Source organism: Strigops habroptila, chromosome 3 (assembly GCF_004027225.2).
Source record: "Strigops habroptila isolate Jane chromosome 3, bStrHab1.2.pri, whole genome shotgun sequence".
Lineage (NCBI taxonomy): Eukaryota > Metazoa > Chordata > Aves > Psittaciformes > Psittacidae > Strigops > Strigops habroptila.
The window spans coordinates 35,018,996-35,037,675 of NC_044279.2; the positions used below are offsets into that span (position 1 = coordinate 35,018,996).

The 18,680-nt window shown below is 35.8% G+C and overlaps 1 protein-coding gene across 13 annotated transcripts in view; it reads left to right on the forward strand.

Annotated features, from left to right (window-relative positions):
- The window catches only part of MON2 (MON2 homolog, regulator of endosome-to-Golgi trafficking), a 96,248-nt gene that overhangs the window by 26,753 nt on the left and 50,815 nt on the right, over window positions 1-18,680 (forward strand). For 8 of the 13 annotated variants that reach the window (XM_030480364.1, XM_030480367.1, XM_030480372.1 and 5 more), the window contains exons 11-26: window positions 1,000-1,153; window positions 3,487-3,719; window positions 4,911-4,992; window positions 5,752-5,933; window positions 7,197-7,309; window positions 7,915-8,019; window positions 8,267-8,347; window positions 8,441-8,514; window positions 8,593-8,683; window positions 10,139-10,240; window positions 11,992-11,994; window positions 12,195-12,305; window positions 12,873-13,048; window positions 16,315-16,477; window positions 16,995-17,288; window positions 18,036-18,234. In XM_030480364.1, the coding sequence (XP_030336224.1) occupies window positions 1,000-1,153; window positions 3,487-3,719; window positions 4,911-4,992; window positions 5,752-5,933; window positions 7,197-7,309; window positions 7,915-8,019; window positions 8,267-8,347; window positions 8,441-8,514; window positions 8,593-8,683; window positions 10,139-10,240; window positions 11,992-11,994; window positions 12,195-12,305; window positions 12,873-13,048; window positions 16,315-16,477; window positions 16,995-17,288; window positions 18,036-18,234 (2,163 nt within the window). The remainder of the gene's footprint in view (window positions 1-999; window positions 1,154-3,486; window positions 3,720-4,910; window positions 4,993-5,751; window positions 5,934-7,196; window positions 7,310-7,914; window positions 8,020-8,266; window positions 8,348-8,440; window positions 8,515-8,592; window positions 8,684-10,138; window positions 10,241-11,991; window positions 11,995-12,194; window positions 12,306-12,872; window positions 13,049-16,314; window positions 16,478-16,994; window positions 17,289-18,035; window positions 18,235-18,680) is intronic. The other 5 variants (XM_030480365.1, XM_030480374.1, XM_030480369.1 and 2 more) reach the window with 3 other exon arrangements.

Here is an 18,680-nt window from a genome sequence, read left to right on the forward strand (position 1 = left end):
CTGACTGCTCAGTGGGATCACAGAAGAAAACACCAGTCTAACTGTGTTTGTATTTAGTGGCAACATTTGATTAACCACTTCTGTTTAGCAGCATGACTTTGTGGTTTCAATCTGCTAAGCTTTACTGTGTTAAAATGTATACGTAGGTTTCAGGGTGTATTCATATTGCCCAAATTAGTAGTTTAGTCTCACTATATATTAAAAGCAAGCACACCAAAATGGCAGTGTTACATTGATGTATTAGGTGCTGTGAGTTCATGGGGACTCTGCCTTTCGCTCTACATTGTCTGTACAAAGAGTCTGAACATGTGATACCTACTCCTAGTAAGTACAGACCTCCTCCTATATGTAGGAAGTGTATATATACAGACTTCTTTGTCCCTTTATCTGCTTTTTTTGGCTTCTTAAGTTGGAACCAAAATTTGTTCCTTCGTAGCTGTTGGTTGGCATGTTGTCAGCTCTTCCCTGAATCTGTTTATTTTCTCCTATCTTGCCATGGAACAGGTTCAAACATTGCAGTTTTCTTTCCATCTCTTCTTGTGGCTTTTTCATGTCTGAAATCTTTAAAGTTTATTCTTGGAACGATTAACCTCTCTTTCCTACTAGATGTTTTAGATGCAACTATTCAAATAATGATAATCAAGCAATATCACTAAAATATATATTGTTTTATCAAAACCAATGAAAGTTTAGTTCTTTTGCAGAATGTGATGAATGCTGCTATGTCTTTCACAGATATATTTTATTCTGACTGAAAATAAGGTAGTTAGCGTCAATCAACTTTGTCTTTTAAACTAATTACTTTGCACATAAGATTGTGTTTTAGACAGCAGAGGGAGCTCAAAAATACTTTTTTCTGTTGGTGGTGGTTTTTATTACTGAGCAGCGTGTCTCAGATTAATGCTGGTATCTCAGCTTAAAAATTAAGTATATAAAAAGCATGTTTGCTGATCGCTAAAATTAGATGGGTTAATTTTATCACTTTGTTTTTCTGAGCAGGAAGCAATGCATCGGGGAATGCTGGCTCAGCACAAACTAGCCCAGGAGTACTTGGAATAGGAGGAGGCGCAACTGTATTACCTGCCTTTGAGTATAGAGGCACTTGGATACCTATCCTGAATGTAACAGTACAAGGCAGTGCTAAAGCTACCTAGTAAGTACCCCAATCTTTTTGAAAATGTATATGACAAATATTTTTATTTCCAACTTGATACCCTAATTAGCGAATTAGGATATTTGCTAATATCCTCAATATTAGCGAATATTGAGGTCTTCATTTCACTGGCATTGAGGTATATTGTGGATTTTCTTATTGTCAGTGCCATGAGGTGTTCTTATTTTTCACTATTTTGTCTGCATGCTTTGAATTCTGATCCAAATGTCCCCTATGGCTTTAGCATCTGTTGGATTTTTTTTTCTACCATACCATTCCTGTATTAACTCTTCACTTTTATGCCTCACTACAGTATAAAACAATTTTAGCATTCTTTTTGCTGGGTTGTGTAATGGCAAACGTGAGGGGTATTAAGCAAATGTGGCATCAGTGGGAGTGAAAAAATAGCTTTCTTAAACCAGCTTTACCGTATTTACAGTTTTTATTGAACTGGATATTGTGGTAGATAATGGCCAGATCATTCCAAACAATCTCTTCCAAATTAGAATTGCCCATGAAACGTAAACATACTAATACTCAGTGAAATCAGCAAATAGCCTGGTTCTCAATACTTTTTAAAGGTAGATACTCCTTTATCTGCCTTTGAGATGCAGGACAAATTCATCCTCAGATTTCAATAGTTTAACATACATGTGTTGACTTCTTTTTCTAGTAGTGGCTGTGAATGTTATTTTAGGTTATCTGACTGTGCTTAGGAAATGTAAATCTTTAACAAAAGTGGATGAAAGCTCGTTCATGCTTTGGCCAGCTACTACAACCTCCTGCTTTCCTTCCTTCTCTTTTTTCTTATGTGCTGTTCTTAACTGGCTCAAGAACATTGTAGCATCATCATAGTCTCCTGTGCTATTCTGAACTTGCTTGTGTCTTACCTTTGGATCTCTCCAGTGACTCCATGATTCCCACTGAGTAATGTTTGGGGTTTTTTTTTTATTCTGTGTAAGGTTATGGAATTGTCACTAGAATGTCTTGTCAGCAGTTTTTTGTCCTATCTTATACTTTTGTCTGTAGTCCATGCATGTAAGGAGATGACTAACTGTAGATTTGAGTCACATCCTATCATTGATTCTGTCCTACTGCTGCCATTAGATTTTCATACAATGGCCACATCTTACTCTTTTACACAATGATTTAATTAAGATACGAATTGTGAACAGAGCTAGTAGAGGCCTTTTTGCCAGTGTAGGCCTGTCTCTTCCGAGACCACTATGCGCTGTTGTCCTCTTTACACAAGGAAGTAAGTGTTTTTAAGAGGAATACACAAAGACTATAAAACCCATTAAGAATTTTAATTAGAACAATATATGTATACACACACTTACTTGTAGATAGAGGGCGAAACGCTGACCATTTGATTCACCTATGCTACCTATGCTGCCTATGCCCCCAGATATCTAAGGCAGCCATCTTCAGGAAGTTAAAGGTAATAACTGCAGTGTTACATGTGTGAAAGGAGGAAAATCCTTTGTGCAGAAAGAAGTGGTGACACTACTTTGTAGAAGTGTCTTTGGTATACTGTAGCTGGAATGCTTAGTCTTTTTAAGAGTAGTTTGCAGAGGAAATTAGGAAATAGTGTTTGTTGGGATAGCAGGTAGTTTTTGTAACAGACTGTCTCCCCCGTGGCAGCTACAATCTGTTTCCTGTTGGATTTGTAACTCCTCAGATCTTCTGAAGTGGCAATGAGGCTGCAGTTCCAGCACAGTGATGTTTTAACTGATTGCATGGTTTTCAGCAGTGAATCATGTAGACATTTCCTTTCTATACAAATAGCTTCCGTTGTTTACCTGTGCATGTAGGTGATGAATACTTGGTCATATGTTATCTAGCTGTGACAGGCTTTTCCGGTCATATGGACTCAAAGATAATGATAATGGAATGTCTGATTTGTTCTTAATTTGTTACTAATGTGTTCACACTGTCATGACTTTCTGACCTATTTCCTCTGTTGTTCCTATGTAGTTGTGTTCTTCTGAATAGTTTCTGTCACAGTGGTTTTAAGTAAAATAATAATAAAAGTAGAATAATTCATTCAGTGATGCTTGCTTCTATGTGTTAATTTTTAAAAATATGCATTTGCAGATACAAATACTGTACTTGGAGTTGGTTCCCTTTCATTTACTTTTTTATTTAGTGACTCATTTTTACTTAATGACTTAATCAAGAAAGTTTTTTTTTTCTTGAGATGCTATAGATCTTGAAGGATGGTATTTGGGGCCTGTTTGTACTTAACATTCACCTGGAATCTTGTTTTTTATTATTGTTTTTAATCACAGTAGTACTGTTACACACTTACTTGTCATGCTTCAATTTTTTAGTTTGGAAATGCTGGACAAAGTAGAGCCACCTACGATTCCTGAAGGCTATGCCATGTCGGTGGCATTTCACTGTTTACTGGATCTTGTCCGTGGTATCACTACCATGATTGAAGGAGAGTTGGGAGAGGCAGAAACAGTCAGTCAAACCACAGCAGAGACAACTTCCTTGCCAGCACAGTCTTCAGAGCAGCAAGACTTGCAGTCTGTATCTGATCAATCAGAGAAAGAACTAGGTATTTGAAAATGCAAACGCTACTTAAATACAGAAGTTATACATAAAGCAGGATTGAAATACATGCTTTGGTGCTTAAATTTTTTGTTTCTAAATTGTATGTAAAAACTTGTAATGAAGTGGGGTTTGGTTTTTTGTTTATTTGTAACAGAACAGCAGCAGTCTTTAAAAAAAATGTTTGACTTGATGTACTGCTTCTGTCCTATAGCACCTTAGCCATAGAATCCTTATAGTCTACTAATACTGCTTCACATGTGGGATGTAAGAGAAAGATAACAGGCATTCTGTTCTCCAAAACTACTGTTCTGCCCTCTGCTTAAAGCCGAGATCCAAGGTCGCAAGAGACACCCTGACTGAGATGAAATGTGGCAGCTAAGACCACATTAAAGAGTGCATTTCTAGTAACAAGATAAAAAGATGAACATTTTAATGGAGAGATTTCAAGTAAGATTGAAGTACTTAGGGAAGAACTTCCTTAAGAGCAAAACAAATAGAAACTGAGGCATGTATTTGTGCAGCATATGAGGAGTCTGTGTATGTACTTGCGTATCGGGGGGGATTTTGGGTTGTGTACCAGGGAGCAGAGACTGCAATGCTGCGGGTTGTAACCAGGGGGAGAGGAAAGGGGCCTGTCCCCAGAGCGGTGGAGCTCTCCATGGTGCTGCAGGCAGAAACACACGGGTCCAGCCCAGGGTCCTGGTGTGGCCTGGTCCAGGGAGGGCGTTGTGGAAATGATACGGGCAGATTTTTTCCTGTTAAAGTGAAGAGATGGGAAAAAAAACCCCCAAAAACCCCACAAAAAATGTAAATACCAGGGGAGAGTATCTTTTCCTTCATGGCAAAATTTCAATGAGTTTCTTGTCCCACATTTACTTGCTTCTGAATGCATATTTTTACAGACAGAGATTAAAAATAGTTATGTGTATATATATAAGATGGTTTTGGTATAATTTAGAATAAGCATTGCCTTGGTGACGTCTTTTACTTTAGTAATATTACTTTAAATGAGACTGTTAAAATAGTACTGGTGGGAGCATGTCTGTGTATATGCTTGTATGCCTGTCTAAACATACATATAAAAACACACTTTAAAAGAAGCAGTAGCAAGCATTTTGTTTGTTATATATAATTGAAAGTTACTAAGAAAAATATTGTGTTTCTGCTATAAACAATTACATGCATTTCTTTCAAGTTAGCAGAGCTGTCTGGGAAGAAATGGTGAATGCTTGTTGGTGTGGACTTCTGGCTGCTTTATCACTTCTACTTGATGCAAGGTATCTGGTCTTTCATTTCTCTTGGATTTTTGGTGTTTGGTTTGTTGTTTTTTTTCCAAGATGACATTCCCAACTGTTTTGAACTGACTTCTGATACTGCTTAAGCTGAAACTTGTATGAGAGAGCACTGTCCGTAGCATCTGAGCAGACAGGTTTGTGGCTTAGTGATGGCTGGGCTAAGTGAGGATCTGTTAAGAAAAAACAAAACAAAAGTCTCCGAAGTCTAGCATCAAACTTTAATGTATTTCAATATAGAACAATTAATTATATTTTCAAAGGCTTGCTTTTAAACTATTTAAATTATTTTTATTCCTTTTTAGTTTGACTGAATGTTTCAACACATTGAAGTGATTCAATCTGTGTCCTGATTACTGTTGATAAGATACTAAGTAATGTCTCAGTACTTGTTAGTATTGTGCAGTCTTTGAAGTGGAAAAGCTGTTTACTAGATAATAACTTTGGTAGCTTAATTGTCTCTTTCAAAGAATCTTTTCTTATCAAACACCATTTTCTGAAATTAGAGATAAATACGTCCTCACAGTCTGCTTTGCTAAGTCACGCAGAACTAAAGACCAATTTTACAGCAAATGGTTCTGAAGATTTTTATTCTTTTTTATTTTGTTGGTTATTCTTGCCCTTCAGTATTTGTAGTGTTGACGGGTTTAAAGTCTACGTTCTCATTCCTTTCTGTTTTGGCTAGCTGCCTGCTTCTGTGCTGTGGACTATTTCTTGCTAAACAGTGTGTATGTACTCTTTCAGCACTGATGAAGCTGCCACTGAAAATATTCTAAAAGCAGAATTGACCATGGCTGCACTTTGTGGAAGACTGGGTCTTGTAACATCAAGAGATGCCTTTATCACTGCCATTTGCAAAGGATCCTTGCCTCCTCACTATGCCCTTACTGTATTAAACAGCACAACTGCAGCTCTGTCCAGCAAATGTAAGCATATAGGTTTTCCTTAACTGTGCTTCCGTGTATTCTCCAATAAACCTGAGTTGTCCCAGGGTGCGATTCAAAAGATAAGCAACTGTAGAATTTGTCTATGCTAAATTATGTTAGAATCCTCAGACAGGATCTAGACTGCCTGCTTTCCAGAACCACTTAGTCTTGCAGCATCTGCTGGATATCATTCTAGTGAACTTAAAACTTCCTGAATGCTTAGCATATGTCAGAAGTTCATATTCTAAGGAGATCTGTTTACCATCTTAAAGGTATGTTAGAATATGTGATTAAGGCATTCAAATTCTGAAAGAGTCTCTGAGCAACTCAGATACTTAAGAATTTGCTAGAACATCCTGCATCTGTGGTCTACTACAGTGTTTTCTAATTGTCTAGTGATGGTAGTACTTACTGTATAAATGGAAGATCTTATTTTCTGGGCTCTGTTCCACTTACAAGAGGTTGAATTGATGTTCTCCACATCCTGAGAGAACGTTGTAATTCATGGGATATGCCAGTTGAGGATGTACTCGATTTCTAATTTTGAAAATGAATTACTATGTACTAAGAAATGCAACTATCTGGAGAATATGCAGATTGATCTAACATTAGACCTCTTAATGTAAAACAGAATACCTTAGTCTGGGGAAAAAGGACCCGTACGTTTAATCCAGCCCAAAGGGTAACTTTATTATTAGATCATAAGTCTGTGAAGCAATACGCATGACTGAGCTACACGAATCTTTACGGAAATGAAGCAGTGAACTTAAGTTATTTTATATAGGTTACTCTTCTTTTTACAGGTGAATTCTAAAATGAGTGTCCTGAAGTCCTGTATTGGAAAAACATCACGATATAGCATTTATGACACCTTAATTTTCTGAGTGCACTAGTACAATGGTAGCACCCAGTGATACCATTTACACAGAGTTACCACAGATAACTGGGTTGAGACATAGTCTAATGCTCTTATTGTGGTGCAAATATCCCAGTCTTGACATAAAATGTATTAATGTGTTGCAAGCAATATCTAATAGTTAGTGAGAGGGAGTAATTACTGGCTTCTTTAGCTCTGTAAGGCAACAAAATAACAATCTATATACAACTAAAGGTCTCAAAGTGACCTACCTTAAAACAGTGAAATGAAAATTCTCTGGACAATGTTTGCCAGAAGGTGGTTGTTACTACCAGTAAGTACTGGATTTTAAATATAGATTTTTTTATTTATTTTTTTTTTTTTTTCCTTTCTCAATTTTCCTCTAGCATATTCCATTCAGGGACAGAATGTTCAAATGATCAGTCCTTCAAGCGAATCTCACCAGCAGGTCGTAGCAGTAGGGCAACCCTTAGCTCTTCAGCCACAGGGAACAGTAATGGTAAGTACAATTTGTAAGTGATCTCACCCTGCTTAACTGCTTCTTTATGTGTCCCACTGTGTTTCAAAAATAGCCAACAGATAAACAGTATTCTTACAAATAATGGTTATCTGAAATGTTAACCTAAGCTTTAATTTGGAACAGCCCTGAACAGTAAAGTTCTCTTTAAGTGTAAAGAAGACTTACTCTTGTTTTTCATCTGACTCTTAATCTCAGCAGCTGCCATCCATTCCATTTGAAAAACCCTAGATCTCAGCTCTGTTATGTGCCTGTGTGTGAAGGTTCACTTACATGGGTTTTTTAAGATAGACTCTGATTTTGTGGAGAAGATGCACTTAAAGCTGGAGTACTTCGACTTGTGTCTTTGATAATAACGTGAAACTGGGAGGAGAGGGCAGTGATCAAATCACATTCAACCCCAGCAAGATAAGACTGAGAGAAGAAGGAGGAATACTGAACTACTTCTCTAAAAAAGATACATTACATCAGTGCTAACAAAATGTAATCTTTAAACTATTTAGTAAAAAATTACAAGTTTCCTAGAAACACTATTATTGTAGAATAATAATAAGAATAATGTGGTTGGTTGTTGTGGTTTATTTTAGCTGACTTCAAAAAATATCCAGTGTATGAGAACATTACTCAATTTAGCTCACTGCCATGGAGCTGTTCTTGGTACGTCGTGGCAACTTGTCCTGGCTACTCTTCAGGTATAGAGGAAATATTTATGCCTTGCTTTTTTACCATAATTTGGGTTTGAGTTCTTATGTGAGCAATAAAAGAAGCTTTGATTCTACTCATGGTGTACTTCGTATCGCCTTGAGTAAGTACTGTAGAATTTCTCTTGAATTCTGTTTGGCTGGAAGATTGCCAGCTAGGTCAAGTACAATGTTAATTTCCTCACAAAGAGAAGCCTGAAAAGGCTTTTCTTCTGAAAATGATCCTTTTGTATTTCAGCATCTTGTGTGGATTCTGGGACTGAAGCCTGGTGTTGGGGGTGCATTAAAACCTGGGAGAGCTGTAGAAGGGCCCAGCACAGTAAGCATGATCATGATTGTTCATTTTACATTTAATGATTATGGAGTATTTTCTATTGCAGTCTGTAAGACACATTTCTGTCTCTTTTTCAAGGTTCTGACTACAGCAGTTATGACTGATCTGCCAGTTATATCCAACATACTTTCAAGGCTTTTTGAAAGCTCACAGTAAGAAACCTTATCTTATAATTAAAATAATGTGTGTGTATCAAGCTTGGCAGTGTTTTGATAGCTGTTATTTTTCAGGTACCTCGACGATGTGTCCTTACATCACTTAATAAATGCCCTTTGCTCGTTGTCTCTGGAAGCCATGGATATGGCCTATGGAAACAATAAGGTATAGTTTTTTAGTTTCTTTTTAGATGTGTTTGTGAAGCAGGCAGATGAGGTACAGTTATCATAGAATCATAGAATCAACTAGGTTGGAAAAGACCTTTAAGATCATCAAGTCCAATCTTTACCCCAGGTCTGCCAAGTCCACTGCTAAACCATGTCACTAAGGGCCTCATCTGTATGGTTTTTGAACACTTCCAAAATCCTTAAAGCTAACTATTTCTAATATTAAGACAGTAATACACTTAGTACTCTAGAGTAAAAAATAAATTATGAACCAGAGAATGTCTTGTTTATAATGGTTCATTCAATGGTTACTAAATTCTCTTGAACATTCTCATTGCATTCCTGCTATATTTTTTGTTAACTAAGGAATGTCATGTATTTCCATTAATCAGATTGTGGGTGGATAAAACTTTTAAAAGCCCTTGTAACTTCAGAGGTTAGGGATTCTGAATATCACAGTATGTTCTGTGAGGTGCTCAGTTTCATTTCAGTTTTCTCTTACAATACACCTCAGAAGAAGCCTGACAATTTAGGTATTGAAAAACCCTTGATAATTCATAATTACTTGGGAAAATAATAGCATTCCTGTCAGCCTCAGTAAACAACCTTTAGCCAGAAAGGTTAAAGACCCTGTGATTGAAAAAGATGGAGTATATATTCTAGTCACAATGTAATTCCAGAGGAGAATTTCTGGAAGTTTTTCCTTGATCTATTATACTAGAGAAAATTATGACAGAAAACACGTGCTATAATATTTGCCAATTACAGCAACAGTGAATGAATTAAAATAAGCAAAGTTTGTGTTTAAAATCAGTTGAAAACAAGAATAAAATATCAGCAGAAATAGCAACAGAGAATAATTCCAGCTCAACAGTACATTTTACTATATCTTGATTTAAAAAAATATGATTAAAAATCTAAAAAAGTGTATCACAAATATTTGCATATTTACTTGATGAATGGGAAAATTATTATATTCCTGCAGGGCATTTGTGAAGCTGATGGAATATGAAGCATAAGGAGATCCTTAAATGAAATATTCTTTATTACTTGTTTGTATATAAAAGTTGTAATGGGAAAAAGACTATTTGGGTAGTAATGTATGTTATAAAACTGTTCGGAGGGAGGACTGTGTAAAAACTGCAGTTATGAAAAGAATATCAGCGCTCTGGTTGTTGTCAAACTTGGAGAAAACTATATAAAAAATGATGAAAGTAGTATTTTTCATGATATGCTGTTGCTACCCCCTTGTGGCTTCTCATGCAGTACTGCAAATGCTGTGGAAATTTCCCAGCCATGCTCCCCAAGCTGTTGTGACAGCATTCACAGCCTACAAAACACAGTACTTCAGTGAGATGAGTTGCACCTTAATTTGTAAATTATAATGTAGCAAAAGACTCTGACATTATCTAAGTTACCTCAAAGTCATGTGTTCAAATTCCATTTTATTAAGGAACCATCACTTTTTGCTGTTGCTAAATTACTGGAAACAGGACTAGTTAACATGCACAGGATTGAGATTCTTTGGAGACCTCTGACTGGTCATCTTCTGGAGGTAAATAATTGCTTTTATGTGTTGTACTAGAACTTAGTTTGTATTAATAAAGATCTTGTGGAAATACATTTGTAAAGTGTAGTTTTTTAAAACAATCTAGATTGCTTTTACATGCACTTTGGTTTTGCAACTTGAATGCTTCACAATTTTAATTCAAAAGTGAACTTATATATTTAAATTCTAGTATTTTAATACGTCTTACTGACTTTATGGTGCCATCAGTCCTTATGTTTTAAACACAGCAGTGTTTAAAATGATTGATTTATTATATGTTATATGCATGTTATAATGAAGGTAGCACAAACAGGTTTCACTTTGGATTCACATAGTACAAATATGTAGGAAGATTTTAATATATGTTTTTGCATCCTTACCAGATAGATTGAAGCCACTAGATTTACTAACAAAGGGTTTGCTTATTTTAAAAATGTTTAAGCTAACATCTTGAATGGTCTCTTTAAGAGAGTACTGTACAAATATAAAAATAGGTGTCATAATTCTCCTTAAATGTCTTCAATATTTTAACTTCAAGATGAAAAATATGCTCCATCAAGGAAAAAAAAAAAAATCTTAAATTTTGAATTTGGAATTAAAAACAGGTGATGGAATATAACTGTAAAGTTTTCATTCTCTATACAGATCTGTAGAAGAGAGAAATGCAAGAACAGGGTTTGAGTTAAAGTGGGTGAAGGAGAAAGTTTTTCTTCCCCATTTTCCCGAAAGTATCAGACTGCCTTAGAACCAGTGCATTATTTCAAACAGTATTAAGAAGATGCCATCTCTAACCTGATTTATGGAGATCATCTTTGAGGTACAAAAAGGAAGGAGAACACCAATGCCAAATTCAGTTAAACACAACCTGAGGGAAGAATTTGTTCTCTGTCTCAGGAACTGATTATCTGGTCAGAATCAGAGCATTACGAAGTAGTTCAAATTCTTTATTTTTTTATATAAGGTAACAAAAATATAAGTAATTCAGGAGAGTAGCTATTTCTTGCCTGCTTTTTTTAACATTAAGCTAGCTCTTCTGCATTGTCCTTCTTTTCAGTTTGGCTAGTGGTTGATAAGGGAATGTCCAAAACCATCAGCCTTCCTAATGATCCTGCCTTGGACTTTGATTCTGGATTCTCATATCATTTGAGCTAGGGCTGGAAGGGTGGGTGGATATAATTGTGTAGAGGTCAATGAAACAGTAGACTTACCTGATGTGTTTCAGGGTAGTGTATCCGTTATGGAAGTACAGATCATAGTAGGTATCTATGAACTGGCTTTGCAAAATGTTTTTAATTTTTCTGCTCTAAAATAGCAATTAGCAAAACTGTTAGATTTAGATAATTAGGTTCACAAAGAGAAGACACGCATTTGAAACTAAAGCTTGAAATAGTGTTTGCTACTGTTTTGAAATAATGGAGTGTAAAGCTTATTTTATATTCACTGTGTAGTTACTTTTTTTTATTTGAGAATATAGAAGAGCAGATGCTTTTTGTGTTGGCTGCTGTCATGCTTCCTCACTTGATTATGTGAAGCAATGTGTGAAAGATGAAACTTTGAATTTTATAGTAGCTTAAGGCACAGTTAAACCTTAGAGTTTCAGGCATTCATTGAAGAGTTGTTTGGTGCTTTTTAACCAATCACTCTCTGAATTAGGAGTTAGTATATTCATTTTGGAAAATGTATTGGCTTGAACTGCTGTGGTTTTCATTATTTTTCCTTCTGTGTCTTTCACTGCTTCCTATTGCTTCCTTGTTCAGAAGGTATGTTTGTCCAAAAGATACTATTTTTTCCTATTAAAAATAATTTTATCATATAGAGATTTATTGTATTGTTGTAAAAATATTATAAAACTGTATCTAAATTCTAATATGATTAAAAATATCCTTTTATAATATATTACATATATTCAAATCTTGGTTAAGCAAAAGTGACTTTAAACAAAACATTGATGTGTTTTCAGGTGTGTCAGCACCCAAACTCCAGGATGAGAGAATGGGGAGCAGAAGCTTTAACTTCTCTCATTAAAGCAGGACTGACATTCAGCCATGATCCTCCATTATCTCAAAATCAGGTAAAGTAAGTTTAAGAGCAACTGCTTTCCTGCTTTTCTGGAACTTAAAATGAACATGAAATCAAAATCTTCCCTAGAGGAAATTTTCTACAGCTCAGTGAATTGGGGGCATCATAAAGCAACTTTACTATTGAGTTTATAAAGCCTACAGCTGTAACATTCCAATGTAACTATTGAAATTACCTCATGCATTCTAATGAACTACCCTCCTTACTTGTTTCAAATGCGTAACAAAAGTGGTGAGGCTTGCATATTATGTCCATTTGTTAGAACAAATTACAGATCACCCTCTTGAGTGTAAAACAATTCCAGAATGTTTAGAAGTGTATATGTGATATGGTGGCGGGTAAAAAAATAAATTGTCTGACCTTCTAAATCACTGCTATTCAACCCGTTATTAATAAAACATTCTGATATTTTTACTCTCTCTTTTTGTTGAGGTTCAGTGGATAGATTTTTCAAGGTCTCTTTAATAGGAAGCTGAGTCTAGCCCTGCTGGGTGAGTGTAAAGTTGAAAGGATTAATTAAATTTTTGCATCCTTACTATGCTTTATTGTTTACTTTTAGAGACTGCAGTTGCTTTTATTGAATCCACTAAAGGAACTGTCAAACATTAGTCATCCTGATATCAGGATCAAGCAGTTGGAGTGTGTGCTACAGATTTTGCAAAGTCAGGGTGACAGCTTAGGACCTGGTTGGCCATTGGTGCTTGGAGTCATGGGGGCAATCCGAAGTGATCAAGGGTAAGTGATGGAAATAAAATTTTAAAATCGTGTAAGATAAGAGCAGTAGAATAATTCCACTTTTATTTTCTCGCTTTAATAGCCAGCTCAATAATAGCCATAATTTTCACTGTCATTTTTAGCTTATGAACAGTTTTACTCTACAGAAGTAAAATTTTTAATTTTTCCTGTAGCACACTTTTATTTTACTGAAGTAATCTTTCAGAAGAACAGACTGTTGTTCCACTATAGCCTCTCCTGTGGTCAGCATGCAGTATACACTGAGGAGTACTCCTTGTGCCAATTCATTTGATCTTAACCATCTGCTAGACACATCTCTGGTGCTTATACATAATTGTGTACGGCTTGGCTGTTGCTCGCAGTTTCTCTGTTTCTTTTTCTTCCAAAATCGTTGGGTAGTCTCTAGTGTGTGGCATCTTCTGAACACTGTCTGTTTTTGTTCAAGCCTTCCTCCCTGAATGGCTGCTGGTAGCACAAGAGTGGAAGTTTATTTACTTGCTTTGGGTGAATTGCTTGACTGACTAGCACAGCTGACTGTTAGGAACAAAGGGGAAATGTTACTGGACTGGTCCTCTTGCCCGCAATGGGAAATGAGAGGTGAAGTTGCAAGGAGTTTTTTGAAATGAGCAGTAAAATGAACATCGGACCCTGGAACTGTAAGCACCAAGAACTGTATCCATACACTTGGACCATATTATTCCTTCTTTGGTCCTAGTCTTGACTAGGTCATCAAATAACTCTAGTATCAGAAGAATTCATGTTGGCATATCTCTCCTTGCACCCCACTTTAGCTTCTGTCTTCTGGCCATATCATGACCTCCTAGAGCCTCTTCAAATGCTTGAAGGATTTTGCTCTTGTATCAATATTGCTTGTTCTGGCAGTAGAACCCTCCAAAATCCCCAAGGGTGTTTACATTCGTGGTTGTGAGCATCCTCTTTTTGGTAACCATGCTTCCTTTGGTACCTGCTGTTTCTACACTTGGTGCAACGTGTTCTGTGGTTCCTACATGCCTTTTGATTTTCATTGTTGTTGATGGATGAAACCGACACAGATTTCTTCTCAAGACACTCTTCAGATCCCTTTACGTCTCAAACCCATACCTTACTGGCAGATAACTCAATATGTTACTAAGATCTTATGTTATATCTTCGTATCGTCCAGCTAAGCATATAGAATAATCTACTTAACTATATAGCATTGTTTGCCAACATCATATCAACTGTAGTAGGAAAAAAAATTAAGCAAGCCTCATTTTCCTTGGGAAACAACTGAATTTCTTACCTCACTTACAAGTGTGAGCGCAAGATGCAGGCACTGTTATCATACATTACGTATAAACTCATTGACCATGGCACTTTCTTCCTTCTGGTCAGTGAACATCCTGGAGAAATCCATTTACCTTGTAGGAGAACTTCTTGCCGGGCTGCTATAAATACAGAAGATGCTTTGATCGCTTCTTGATTGTATGGTACTAGCCTGCCGAACAAAAGGAAGTCTGTCATTGAAGAATTTTTCAATGGGATGCACCTGTTTATTTTAAGGGTAGATAAAGCCCTGTCTGATCTTAAGTTTTTGAGCTAAGCTTAGATTTCTTGCATTTATGTTTACCTTTTTGGTGGCCCCTATAACATCAAGGACAATTTTACATTTTAAAGAGCTGTGTTGCTGTTGCCACTTGCACAAAGGACTTTGAAACCTTTCTCCAAACATGTAGTAGTGTGGGGCATTAATTGGGACATGAATTGCTCTGAATTTGTTCTAGCAGCCTTGCATTTGAAGATTAGGAAGAGAGGTTACTTTCCCATTAACTCAGCTCTTCTGTAGTTGTAACTATACTTTCATTTCCTACCTCCTTCCCTTCTCTCTTAGAGTCCTTGAAGGTCACATACCTCTAGAACTTTGTAGAGGTGGGGACTACAGCAGTACTGAGTATGTTTCACTTTATAGACTCCTGTAATGAATATGGGGGAAAGTAGTGTGTGAGCATTTCCTCCATGTGTACATCAATGATAAATCCTTTGATCGTATGTGGTAGGATGGATATGTCTCTGCAGTATGCATCATATTTAGGGAATTATTAGTTACACCAGTATTGTCCATGTGAAGTTTCTCGTGCATTCCTCTGGCTTCCATATCATCTTGGCTGTTACGGTACAGTGGAAATGGCCCACCTATGATTTTCATTTTGAATTAATTGAAAAAAATCATTATTTTATTTAGGATTATGAAATATGTAACTGACATATCTGTATTCTGATTTTTTTCCTGGAATATATATTTTTCAGGATACAAAGTTTCTGTATTAGAAACCTTTGAATTTTTTTTTTCTTCTGTATATTAAATATTTAGCATTAAAAAAACCCGCAAACTATAGTGGAATTTAAATGCAGCTTCCCTATTCCGTATTATCTGTACTCCACCACTCTCTGATCCTTTCATTTTGTCTCTCGCTAACCAAGGTTTTAGTTAAAGATGACCTTGCTGCTTCTGAGAGTTCCTTCTCACAAACCTTTTCTATAACACATACTTACTATATTATCTTAGACAAAATCTTTTCAAAATAACTGCCATTAAATAGATATTTAATAGATATTTTGCCGTCAGAATTAAATTCTGAATACAAACATAAGAATTTTATAAAGAATAAAATAAGAAGAATAAAATAAGTATTTTTATTTATTATGAAAGGTGCATGTTAACATAATGATGCTCTGACTTGCTTTCTATACTACATTTTTATTTTATGTTTGCATTCAGAAGGCATGATATTTTGAAAATATTTTGTCCAACATAAGATATATATTTTGCCTACCTGTTTGGCATACTTTAAGTGATTTGTAACTGCTGGTACAAGAAACTGTCCAGAAGAGCTTACTCTTTGGAAGATTATCATGCTTAAACTTAAGTTTTGTTTTGTCTATTGTGGCTTTTTTATCTGACACATTTAAACTAAGAAGTCCTAGAACTCTAGAACAGAATGAAGCTAGTGAGGACCGTTGGAGAGTCTGAACTTCAACTTCATTAGCAAGTTAACATGGACTAAAATACTTCATCAGAATTCGAAGCTTCAACTTAATACCTTTAAAATGCCTCTAGGTGAAGCGTTTAAAATGTTGCAAATTAATCTCAAAAATGTTCAATGTATTTTTTTTTTTTCTTTTTTTAAATAATGCTATCTCCTGAGGTATTGTATTCAAAACATTGCTGTGCTCTTGAAATTAGAAATGAGTGTGTGCGTGTTTTGTTTTTGTTCTGTTTTTTTAAGAGAGTCCTTAATACGGACTGCATTCCAGTGTCTTCAGTTGGTTGTGACAGACTTTCTTCCAACAATGCCATGTACTTGTCTACAGATAGTTGTTGAAGTTGCAGGAAGCTTTGGACTTCACAATCAAGAGCTAAATATTAGCTTAACTTCAATTGGTTTGTTGGTGAGTTTTATATTAACCTACAGTGATGCTGCTTCTGGCTCTCATTTTCTTTTTTTTCTTTTCTTTCTTTCTTTTTTTTTTAATTAAAATTAATCTGTAGTCAATGCTACGAATGAAAGCTAAAACTTATTTTTCGAGTTCTTACTGAACTCCCATGCTGTCATTTGGAATCGTATGTAAATTGAGCGAGCACAATTTATCTTTAATCTGCATGACTCTAGGATTAGTTAAATAGTGTTGTGGTGTAACCGTGTTCATCAGTATCTTATTTTTAATACACTGTTTCCCTTTATAGTACTTCATGTGTGAATGGGACCTTAAAGCCGAGGCTAAGAAAAATACTTTCTGCACCTTTTAGTATTTATGTGCTGATCTTCTTCCATCAGTGTAGGGAAATTAGTATCTTGATATACTTTGCAAAGTACTCTTAAATATAAAAATGAGAAACAATTTATTGTATGATCATTAAGACCATTATTTTTATTGTACAAAAGCATATGTCTTATTTATTTTGTAGTGGAATATTTCGGACTATTTTTTCCAAAGAGGTGAAATAATTGAGAAGGAGCTAAACAAAGAAGAAGCAGTGTTGCAGAAACAGGCAGAAGAAAAGGGAGTGATGCTGAATAGACCTTTTCATCCTGCATCACCATTTGACTGTCTTTGGTTATGCCTGTATGCCAAACTTGGAGAGCTGTGTGTGGATCCCCGACCTGCAGTTAGAAAGAGCGCTGGGCAGACATTGTTTTCTACTATTGGTGCTCATGGAACTTTATTGCAACATTCAACATGGCACACAGTAATATGGAAGGTATGATGTGCAAGATTCCACTGAAGGTTTTCTAAATTGCATTCACATTTTAATAGCCACTGACATGCTATTTTAATATCAATTAGCTAGTTTATTAAAGCTTTTTAAAGACAACAACATATGGTAGCAGAAATCTGATTTCTTGGGGATTAAGGGTGGTTTTTTACACTTTCTCTGGCCCTTAAAGCCTCTTATGAAATGTAAATTTTGTATCTTGATCATTAATTTCCTACTCAGGAGTTGGATAAAAGTCTGTTTACTTCCTACAAGGAGAAATGACTCATTTTTTGTGCAAAAATATGGAGATGTTTGAGGGTCATGTAATTGGGCTGATCTGATATTAGATTGAGCTTTTGGCTCTCTTCTTTGAGAGAATCTGTGAAATGCCCTGTTCTGGATCACAGTCATGTTGGTTGTGCCTTATGTAAAAATCAGGCTGTAGTTGAGTCTGCCTATTGTACCTATGAGATACCTGAGATCCACTGGTTTTAGCCTTCTGTTAGTGCCAACACTGTTTTCAGTGGTTTTGATCATGCTGTTTCTAACCAGTCTCAAGTGAACATCAGTTGGCTGATTCTTACTTAGCTGTTGCAGAGACTTTAGACTGTTTAGAATAAGGGAATTCTCAAGGTGACCCAGTGACAAAAAGAGAATGAAAAAATTACTCGGGTTTTTTTATGGTTTTACCGTGAATACAACTATGTTATTTGAAAAGTTTCCTTTTCCCTCTTTTTCTGACTATTACAGGTTTTATTTCACCTATTGGATAGGGTTCGAGAATCTTCTACCACAGCTGACAAAGAGAAGATTGAATCAGGAGGAGGCAACATTCTCATTCACCACTCAAGGGACACAGCTGAGAAACAGTGGGCTGAGACATGGGTATTAACGCTGGCTGGAGTTGCAAGAATTTTTAACACCAGGAGATACTTACTACAGCCTTTAGGTAAAATTTATAGGTTAAAGTTAGTGAAAGATACAGTAATAAACTTTCTGCTCTTGTATATTTTTTTCAGTTAAAGTACTGGGCAAGAATCTTAATCTTAGCTTTAAAGTGTGTTCTGTTTTGTCTCACCTCAAATGTCATGAAAATTACAGAGCTTTTAATTCATGCTCCTTAGAGCCAAAAAATTGTAAGTACCAATTTAATCTTTCGTATCACAGTACTTGAGAGTAAATCTCAGTAGTCACAATTCTGGGTGCCAAACAGCTTTAATTTAGGCTGATAACAGTAATAATTTTTCTATTCTTTTGGTTGTGAGAATATCTTTTCTTTTGTCTTTTTAAGGTTATGCAACACTTGCCTGGAACTCTTCCATGGCATCAGTGTGTCAAGTTTAACCAGTACTCTTACAACATAAAGAGAACTCACTGGTAAAGTCAGTGAAGTAT